Raw genomic sequence first — 10,158 nt, forward strand, 5'->3', positions numbered from 1 at the left:
CCAAAGGGGATTGAGACTTTTGAAGGCCAAGCTCTAATATCTCGTTCAACCAAACTTAAGATAATTGTGAAACGAGTTTTTTACGATCAACTTCAAGTGGTAGAATCCAACAGCTCGATTCGTTTCCAGTGTACACAAAGCATTTCCAGAATTAGAAGATCAAGTACCAAAAAAAATGAAGTCACTGTAATTTATTATGAAAAGAACAACAGTAGTAACAACCAAAAGTAATCAGAACAAACTGCGGCATATGAAGACAGAAAGCTGTAATGTCTCAGAACTAGTTCAAACTTACTTCACGTTAGCTAATTCTTGTTTTTTCTTAGTTACTATAAAAAACCTTCCTCCTACCTCAATGATTCCCACATATGTAACTGTGTTTGTATCAAAAGAGAAGATAGCAAAAACTCATTTGCGAGATGCAAAAGGCTTGGTTCTATGAAGAGCATGGCCCCAAAGAAGTCCTGCAACAAGGGGATGTACCGATTCCGTATCCACAGGCTGATCAACTGCTAGTCCAAGTCCATGCTGCAGCCTTGAATCCTATTGATTTCAAGTTGCGTCAGAATCCATTGGGCCCTGTAGATCTTCCAGTAAGTTGGTTTGCCATAAATGAATAATGATCATCCTTAGTAGCTCAGAATATCCGATGTTGATTAGCCGTTTCACAGGTTGTTCCTGGCTGCGACATGGCTGGGGTGGTGGTGGCAAAGGGAGATGGTGCTTTGAGATTTGATGTTGGTGATGAGGTTTATGGGAATATACAGAATTTCAAGGCAGAAGGGAAGCTGAAGCAGCTTGGATCCCTGGCGGAGTTTGTCGTCCTGGAGGAGGAGTTGGTGGCTGTTAAGCCGAAGAACGTGTCATTTGAGGAGGCAGCCAGCTTGCCTGTGGCGGTTCAAACAGCAGTTGAAGGCTTCAAGACTGCTGGTTTCAAGGAGGGGCAGTCAGTTTTCATAGTTGGTGGCGCTGGTGGCGTGGGGACTTCAGCTCTTCAGCTGGCCAAGCAGTTTTACAAAGCTTCTGTGGTAACTGCCACGACCAGTACCGGAAAGGTGGATTTCTTGAAGGGCTTGGGGGCCGACAAAGTGGTGGATTACACCAAGACTAGATACATGGAAGTCGAGGAAAAATACGATTTTGTTTTCGACACAATTGGTAACCTTTTTCATTCTTGAGCATAACAAACTTAGAAAACCTGATTTTTCCAACATATATGCCTTTTTGGGATCAAATTTTTTCAGGCGACTCAAGAAAATCTTATGTGGTGGCTAAGGAAGACGCCCCAGTTATTGACATAACATGGCCTCCGTCAAATCCTAGAGCTCAGCATACAAGTCTGACGGTTTCTGGGAAGATTTTGGAGGAACTTAGGCCATATTTGGAGAGCGGAAGACTGAAAGCAGTGATTGATCCCACCAGCCCATTTCCATTCAGTAATGTTATTGAGGCTTTTAAACATCTAGAAACGGGAAGAGCCAGGGGAAAAGTTGTCATCTCTCCAGTTGTTTCCTCCTCCCATGATCTTGCTTTCTGCACCTAGTGAATTAACCTAAAACAGCAGTCAACTGTGATCTTTACTCGTTTGGTTCAAATAATACCATTCGATGGTTTCACTTGCAAACTGAGATTGCATGTTCAAGAAAATCTAGACAGAAAGAACTAGAACAAGTTCTTGTTTAGGTTATAACAATATAATGAATCTTTAACAAAGACAAGGTGCTCTATCCTTAATATGAATATACTTTGATCTGACTCAGAATCCAATGTATCTTGGAAATTCAGGCGAACTAGCTTGATTTTTTTAACATAGAAGGTTCTTTGAGATTAACTATAGATAACTTTTCTTTAAACATGATAATGAGTAAGACTTTAAAGCCATTAAAGTAATGCAAGCACAATCTCATCTGCTGATCAAATCATGCTGGCAATTTTATCTCAAGCAAATAGAAATACTGTCCTTGGATTTCGATGGTTCTCATCAAACGAGCATGTTGTTGACCTACTTAGTGCCGTTGATTGTCCCTCAGGAGAAACAGGAAATTTTCACCATAAAAATATAGTAATATAGTGCAAGTATGATATGAGCTTGCTGTAGCTTATCAGTATGTGATTAGTTTATCAATCAAATTGCAATAAAATATACAAGCTGAAAGTTCATGAAATATTCATATACATAAAACCTGTGATTGCATAGTATACCAAAATAACACAATCCAGCCATTTCTGCAGTCTTTAAAACTCCAGCCTACTGAAATTATTGTCCCAGAAACTGATGTTTGGTTAGCTGATATCATAAGAAAACATCAAATCACGGGTCATCCTTTGCTCCTGGATAAGTTTTGTCTACCGATGATCATGAAAAGACAAGCAATTGTATTTTAGGATATTCTGACACCAAGAGTCTTTGTCCATAAGACAACGTGGGAAGAGGTTTGTCAGCTTGCCATTTGGTAATTTCTGCAGTTTCAGTTTCATCGATTTGAACTACTATTTGTCTCCACTTGCTGTGTCTCTGTGAAGATTACTGTGTGGACATTGTTTTTTAGGCAGAAATAACATTTGAATGAAGGAGACTGTAAAATTTGATGAAGGCCTTTTTTCCAGGTTTCCACTGCTAAACTTCTGGAGAGATGGATATCCTTTATGCCGTCTTTTGCATTATAACAATAGCACTTGTACTTCTTCTCATACTCTTTTCAGCCTCAGTACTCAGAATATTCATAGGGAAATCCATCAGGAATCTGAGCTACCCTCCGGTCGTGGGAACCGTTTTCGATCAGCTCTTCTACTTCAACAGACTCTATGACTACCAGACAGAAATGGCGAAAAGACATAAAACTTCCAGGCTTCTCACTCCAGATCAAAGCGAGATATACACGACTGAACCGAGAAACATTGAACATATACTGAAAACAAACTTCAGTAATTACAGCAAGGGCCATTATAATCAAGACATACTGACTGACTTGTTTGGCCAAGGGATTTTCATCGTGGATGGTGAAAAGTGGAGGCAGCAGAGGAAGCTGGCAAGCTTTGAGTTCTCGACGAGGGTGTTGAGAGACTTCAGCTGCTCGGTGTTCAGGAAAAACGCAGCAAAATTGGTCGGAACAATTTATGAACTTTCCAAGAATAACCAGGTTTTTGATATACAGGTAGCTGATCACTAGTGTAAGCATAAATCAAGAACTTTCTATCCAGTTTCGTGAATTTTTTTACCTTACTTAGTAACATATTTTCAGGCTCTGTTAATGAGATGCACCCTGGATTCGATATTCAAAGTTGGTTTCGGGGTTGAGTTAAATTGCCTGGAAGGGTCAAATGCAGAGGGGAACGAATTTATTAAAGCCTTTGATGATTCTAACGCATTAGTATACTGGCGTTATGCTGATCCTTTTTGGAAGCTGAAGCGCTATCTCAACATAGGTGGCGAAGCAACCCTGAAAAAGAACATCAAATTCATCCATAATTTTGTCGACAAGGTGATCAGAACCAAGAGAGCACAAATGGAAAAGGAACAACATTGTGTGAGTACTGAGTTCCATTTCTGATCATTACAACACATAAATCATATAGAATCTTACAATTAATGTCTGACTCTTGGCAAGTTCTGATATTGGTGTACTCATTAACGTTGCCCTGATTGAAGAATGACAAAGAGGATATTCTTTCAAGATTTCTGGTGGAGAGCAAGAAGGATCCCCGAACGATGACGGATCAATACTTGAGGGACATTATTCTAAACTTCATGATTGCTGGGAAAGACACCACTGCGAACACACTTTCTTGGTTTATTTACGCCCTCTGCAAGAATCCGCTGATCCAAGAAAATGTTGCACAAGAAGTCGGGAGAGTGATCCGTTCTCCACAAAATGAAGACTGTGTTGATAATTTTGTTGAAAGTATAACTGATGAAGCACTTGAAGAAATGCATTATCTTCATGCAACATTGACCGAAACTTTGAGGCTCTACCCTGCAGTTCCTGTTGTAAGCTTTTGATGTTCGATGTTTTAATACCACTGTTTCGTGTATGAGTTTCAAATGCTCAGTTCTTGAAAATTGTATCTAAGATATTCAAATTCATTAACCTAGGTTGATGTCGTTGAAATATGTTTTTGCATTATAAGATAACTAACATTACTGTAAACGTTGAACGTGCTGTCCATCAAATTTCCAGGATGGAAGATGTGCTGAAACAGATGACACTCTTCCTGACGGCTTCAAACTGAAAAAGGGTGACGGAGTATACTACATGGCCTATGCAATGGGCCGGATGGCCTACATATGGGGCGACGATGCTGAAGAATTCAAACCAGAAAGATGGCTCAAGAACGGGACCTTTCAACCTGAATCACCATTCAAATTTGTTGCATTCAATGTAAGTAGCTCGTTTACATGGACTCTGTCAGTGCTTGTTCAAGAATTACATGCTTTTGTTCGACTGATGATAATTCCTACAACTTCTGGTTGCATTCGATTATCCTCAGGCTGGCCCTCGAATTTGTTTGGGAAAAGACTTTGCGTATCGACAAATGAAGATAGTATCAGCATCTCTTGTTCACTTCTTCAGGTTCAGACTAAGTGATGACACTAAGAATGTGACGTACAGAACCATGCTTACACTTCATATCAGTGGGAGCCTCAACATTCATGCAGTTCCAAGAACAGGCTTGCTCAAAGTCTAAATGTCAAAGAATTCGTCTAGTGGAGACAGAGCCATTCACATGTACAGTTTAAGTATATATGTAAAGATATGTTTCTTCAAATGTACTTGTATTTGAATCATATATGTGAAGATATCTTAAACGATCAAGTGAGTGATCATTTATTCCCTTCGTAGACTCATATTACTAGTAATTTTTCTCTAAATTGATCTCATTAGGCGTTCTAATTATCGAAAATTGGGAATTGACAAGAATATAGTGCTGGCTGAAACAAAAACAAAATCACACATGCTTTCCAGAGATCATGAATTTTTTCTGCATTCATAACTTATGGAGGTGGGGTAAATAATCATATAATTAGAACAGACAACTGCCCATCGATTGTATAATTAGATATATTTTCTAATAACAACATATTTGAAGGATTAAATTACAATGAAAAATCTGAATGTTGTTACACCAAATATTCATATTTTCAGACATGGGATGAAGGGGTAGATTGAGATTAGAATTGTCAAATGGCAAAGTTTTATTAGAGGACAACATGTAGGTACGACTTCACTGCTCCGATAAATGAAAGTTATTTCCACACTAGTATGGGAAAAGCTGTGCCTATATATACCTTGGTCAATCAAATGAATAATATTTATTACTCACCTAATTTTGCATGTGCTATAACAGTCTCTTAAGCAGCTGACCAAACCTGCAGATCTGACATACTTCAGTAGTTAAATTTCATATAGAAATAGATCTTTATCTGAAATCATTAGTTGTCCAATTTACCACATATAATGCATTTTTCTTACACGAATGGGGATTTAGAAATGAGTAAATCAGATAACATCAACATAATGTAGGTTATGTTGTTGGCTTAATATAATCTTGACATGATATTTTGGCACTCGATTCATAATTCCATACTAGCCAAAAAAGAGATCCTAGTACGAAACAGTAGTGTCCTGACTCCCAACTGCCTGAGCTACACATATGTTGGATCAAGAAGGAGAGGAACAATGACAACCTTTTTCCTTGTACTGATAGGATCAAAAAGTGGATGGGTTGCAATGGATAACAAGTTTTGGATGACCACAGTAATTGTCTTTATATAAGATGACCTTTAAGGTGTAGCTGAATAACAATCTTGAGCTAGATTCTTCACTCAGTTGATTTCTCAATGGCAAACCCCATGGATTTTCTCCTCAACCCAACACAATCTGGGGCTACAACCCTTCTTTACATTATCTTTTCTGCTCTTATTGGTAAATTGCTCAGCAGAAAACTGCAGGGGAAGAAGAAGTACCATCCCATTGGTGGGACTGTGTTCAACCAGCTGCTGAACTTCTATAGGGTGCATGATTATATGGCTGATCTTGCAGGGAAGTATAAGACTTATAGACTGATTGCCCCTTTTCGGAGTGAGGTCTATACATCTGACCCTGCCAATGTTGAGCACATGTTAAAAACGAATTTCGAAAATTATGGCAAGGTAGATAATCGGAGTTCCATTAACAGGGATCATCAATTTTTTCTTCATTCGTAACTTTTGGAGTTTGGGTAAATAATCGTACAATTACAACAAACAACCATCCCTCAATTATATAACTAAAATATATTTTTCCTAATAACAAAATATTTGAAGGATTAAAGTATAATGAAAAATCATATTTTAGTCATCAAATATTTCTGTTTTCAGATATGTCATTAAGGGTAGTGGATTGAGATTAGAATGTGAAATGGCAAAATATTTATAGAGTACAAATGAAGTCAATAGTTTCTACTACTCCAATAAATGAAAGTTAATTGACATAGGAGTAGGGGAAGCTGTGCCTATATACACTAAAAAGGTCAATCAAATCAACACTGTTTATTACTCACCTAAACTTTGCACGTCCCTAAGTGTCTTTTAAGCTGACAAAGCGGTAGATTTGCCAAATTTCACTAGCACATTAAACATAAATACCATAGTTTCATAGGCTCCATCAATTGATTTCGTACACATACAATAGCCCTTTATTTATGTATTTATCTCTGATAATATACAATTCATTACTTCATTCAATACATTCATATCTACAGATTGAGTTAATAGATCAATAATTCAAATGAACAAATACATAAACGACACAAAAATACTCCTTCGAAAATACATCCAATCTACACGTGTGGGACCAGAACTAAAAAATCAAGAAACCTAATTAACCATACAACGACAGGATCCACATATAATGCATTTTTAGTACATGAGTGTTATTACACCATCATTTCATAAGATTTGATATAATTACATATATCCCCTAAGGTTTGGTTATTACACATAGTTTTTTTGTCCAACAAATATATCTATTTGATAGTAAAATTTACAGAATTTACTCAAAAATTAACTTATAAACTTATTATAAGTTACAAATCTTTTATGATGAACTATCTTTATAAGGTTAAATATGTACCTTCACTCATGCATTAGCATGTGAACACGTAGAAGCATAGTTTGACCACGAAATATTTGTCTAACTTTTTTTTTTTGTGCTTATATCAGTAAATTTTTTTAATTCTGACTAACGTATAAATTTATTTATTGAATGGAAATACTAATATTAATTTCTAAAAATTGCTGGAAATTTATATATAAATATATCAAAATTTAAGAGATAACGCTGTAATTAGCCGTTAAGACCACACACAAAAGGAAAGGAGCAATGACAACCTTTCCCTAGTACTGATAGGATAAATAAATGATGGATTACGACGGATAACTACTTTTGATTTTGAATGAGCCCAACTCCCAGGAATTGTCTTTATATAAGATGACAGACAAGGTGCAGCAAATTAACAATCTTGTGATTGATTCTTCACTTCACTTCATTGCTCAATGGCAAACCCCATTGATTTTCTCCTCAGCCCAACACCATATGTGGCTACAACCCTTCTTTACGTTCTCTTCTCTGTTCTTATTGTTAGATTCCTCAGCAGAAAGCTGCTCGGGAAGAAGAGGTACCATCCCATTGGTGGTACCGTGTTCAACCAGCTGCTGAACTTCTATAGGCTGCATGATTATATGGCTGATCTTGCAGGGAAGTACAAGACTTACAGACTGATTGCCCCTTTTCGGACTGAGGTCTATACATCTGACCCCGCTAATGTTGAGCACATGTTGAAAACGAATTTCGAAAGTTATGGCAAGGTAGATATGTTTGTATGTGTGCATGTGGTGAAATTTGTATTGCTTGGTTCTTGGAAGTTCATTTTTCTTGGTAAATTTGTACAAGAAATACAGCATTCTGAAGAGTTTGTGACTTTTGATCACTCCTGCAGGGACCTTACAATTGCAGCATTCTGGGGGATTTGTTTGGTGAAGGAATTTTCGCAATCGATGGCCATAAGTGGAGGGAGCAGAGAAAAGTGTCAAGCCTTGAGTTTTCTACAAGGGTTCTGAGGGATTACAGTAGCATCGTCTTCAGGAAAAACGCCGTAAGGCTCGCAAAAATTCTGTCTGGAGCTGCAACTTCCAACCAACCAGTGGATATTCAAGTACTTAAAACTCCCTCAACCAAGCAATCCTGGTTGTTTCAGCAAAGAACTAACTGTTTCTCTATATATGCAGGATCTTTTCATGAAATCAACTTTTGATTCTATTTCGGAAGTTGCTTTAGGAGTTGAGCTTGACAGCTTGGGTGGTTCAAATGAAGAAGGTGCCAAATTTAGCATTGCTGCAGACGACGTGAGTATGAGGACACTTTGGAGATACGTGGATGTTCTGTGGAAGTTAAAGAGAGCTCTAAATGTTGGTTCAGAAGCAAAACTGAAGAAAAGCCTTCAAGTGGTTGATGAATTTGTGTATAAGCTGATTCATAGTAGGACTCAGCAAATGAACATGCCAGGAAATGATTCTGTTGTATGTGAATCATATTTGTGCTTTTTTTTTGGGTAGTACATTTGGTCTACAAGAACTAGGTAAGACTTATCCATTTGTGTGGCAGATGCAGCTGAAGAAAGACGACATTTTGTCAAGATTCTTGCAACTTACTGAGGCCACTCCCAAGTACTTGAGGGACATAACAATAAGCTTTATAGTTGCTGGTAAAGACACAACAGCAACAACTCTCTCCTGGTTTATTTACATGCTTTGCAAGTATCCTCATGTTCAGGAAAAGGTGGAGCAAGAGATAAAAGATGCGACAGGCTGCAAAGAGGTAGCAGATATCTCAGAATTTTCAGCCTGTGTGACAGAAGAAGCTTTGGGCAAGATGCATTATCTCCATGCAGCATTGACAGAAACACTGAGGATTTATCCAGCAGTTGCGGTGGTAAGAAGACATTCTTTCCTAGTGCTAGTTACATCTGACTTATGTATAGATAAAATTTAGGTAACACCAGAAGAAGATCGACTCATTTCCCATTGCATGTGGGAAAATTAAGAGTTCAAGATTTACTCTACTGATTTTTCTCATAAGGACAGATGATTAGAACACGTCACCATACATGCTATTGGACAAGTCACAGCATTATGTGCTTGCTCATTGGCTCTTCCTTCTGATGCCTAAACTTGACCATTATGAAAATATTGATTCTCACTTGATCTATCAAGTGCTACTCTTTTAGTTTTATTAGTTCAAATCATGATGATGGTTCTCATTATGGCATAAATAGGATGCAAAGCAATGTTTGTGTGATGATATAATGCCGGATGGGTTCAGTGTTAAGAAGGGGGACATGGTGGCTTATCAACCATATGCAATGGGAAGGATGAAATCCATATGGGGTAATGATGCAGAAGAGTTCAAACCAGAGAGATGGCTTGACAAAAACGGTTGCTTCCAGCAGGCCAGCCCTTTTAAGTTTACAGCTTTCCAGGTTAGCAGAAATGATTTAAATATAATCTCATTATTCCAGGAGGCTTTAAGCCTTCAGAAGCTTAGGAGAACATAAGCAGGCTGTGCGTTCAGTTTATCTCACTAACTAATGCAATTAGTCGTTAGAAGGTCTGTCGTATACTGAAATACTAGCATCCCGGTGAACAGGCCGGCCCTCGTCTTTGTTTGGGGAAAGAGTTTGCTTATCGGCAGATGAAGATATTCTCAGCCATTCTGCTGAGATTCTTTACCATGAAACTAAGTGATGAAAGAAAGACAGTAAACTACAGACCAATGCTCACTCTTCTCATCGACGGTGGTCTCATTGTCCGCCCCTTTCACAGAATGGACGAGAAAACTGCATGAAACTTAGATTGCTGTGGGGTCTCAGCTGTTCTACTCTGAAGCTGCATGCACTATCATAGTTGTTCTAATGATGTAACCTTTGTTCCTAAATAATATAGTGCGCCAGTTTCACATATTTAAGTTTTATTAGCCTGAGATCCTGACAGGAAAATGAAACCAATGGCAACCATTGTTTTCTCTGAGCACAAAAACATAGGCATCTACGCAATAGTTCTAAAACTGGTCATAGAAATCAATAATCACAATTCACAAAATGGCACTGGACCTAATTCTTTAT

The 10,158-nt window shown here is 37.9% G+C and overlaps 3 protein-coding genes across 6 annotated transcripts; all 3 read left to right on the plus strand.

Annotated features, from left to right (window-relative positions):
* The first annotated feature begins 170 nt into the window (after nucleotides 1–170).
* On the plus strand, nucleotides 171–1,624 carry LOC105174244 (2-methylene-furan-3-one reductase-like). The gene is made up of 3 exons (XM_011096279.3): nucleotides 171–593; nucleotides 672–1,158; nucleotides 1,245–1,624. The coding sequence occupies exons 1-3, from the start codon at nucleotides 420–422 to the stop codon at nucleotides 1,541–1,543; spliced, it is 960 nt and encodes a 319-aa protein (XP_011094581.1). The 5' UTR covers nucleotides 171–419; the 3' UTR covers nucleotides 1,544–1,624.
* Nucleotides 1,625–2,186: 562 nt separating this feature from the next.
* Nucleotides 2,187–4,833, plus strand: CYP704A2 (cytochrome P450, family 704, subfamily A, polypeptide 2). Of its 3 annotated transcripts, none has more exons than XM_020696406.2 (6): nucleotides 2,187–2,453; nucleotides 2,608–3,155; nucleotides 3,243–3,527; nucleotides 3,650–3,988; nucleotides 4,179–4,379; nucleotides 4,489–4,833. In XM_020696406.2, exons 2-6 carry the CDS (start codon nucleotides 2,634–2,636, stop codon nucleotides 4,684–4,686), a joined length of 1,545 nt encoding a protein of 514 aa, XP_020552065.1. In that variant the 5' UTR covers nucleotides 2,187–2,453; nucleotides 2,608–2,633; the 3' UTR covers nucleotides 4,687–4,833. The 3 variants fall into 3 exon arrangements, with proteins under 3 accessions (XP_020552065.1, XP_011094593.1, XP_088737027.1); XM_011096291.3 differs by having other exon boundaries at nucleotides 2,187–2,433; XM_088880901.1 differs by lacking the exon at nucleotides 2,187–2,453 and having other exon boundaries at nucleotides 2,467–3,155.
* Nucleotides 4,834–7,482: 2,649 nt separating this feature from the next.
* On the plus strand, nucleotides 7,483–9,996 carry LOC105171601 (cytochrome P450 704C1). 2 transcript variants are annotated; one of them, XM_088880889.1, is made up of 6 exons: nucleotides 7,483–7,846; nucleotides 7,978–8,193; nucleotides 8,267–8,557; nucleotides 8,643–8,969; nucleotides 9,313–9,516; nucleotides 9,684–9,996. In XM_088880889.1, exons 1-6 carry the CDS (start codon nucleotides 7,535–7,537, stop codon nucleotides 9,879–9,881), a joined length of 1,548 nt encoding a protein of 515 aa, XP_088737015.1. In that variant the 5' UTR covers nucleotides 7,483–7,534; the 3' UTR covers nucleotides 9,882–9,996. The 2 variants fall into 2 exon arrangements, with proteins under 2 accessions (XP_088737015.1, XP_088737017.1); XM_088880891.1 differs by having other exon boundaries at nucleotides 8,649–8,969.
* Nucleotides 9,997–10,158: the final 162 nt, after the last annotated feature.

Source organism: Sesamum indicum, linkage group LG1 (genome assembly GCF_026168435.1).
Source record: "Sesamum indicum cultivar Baizhima isolate 11 linkage group LG1, ASM2616843v1, whole genome shotgun sequence".
Taxonomy (NCBI): Eukaryota; Viridiplantae; Streptophyta; class Magnoliopsida; order Lamiales; family Pedaliaceae; genus Sesamum; species Sesamum indicum.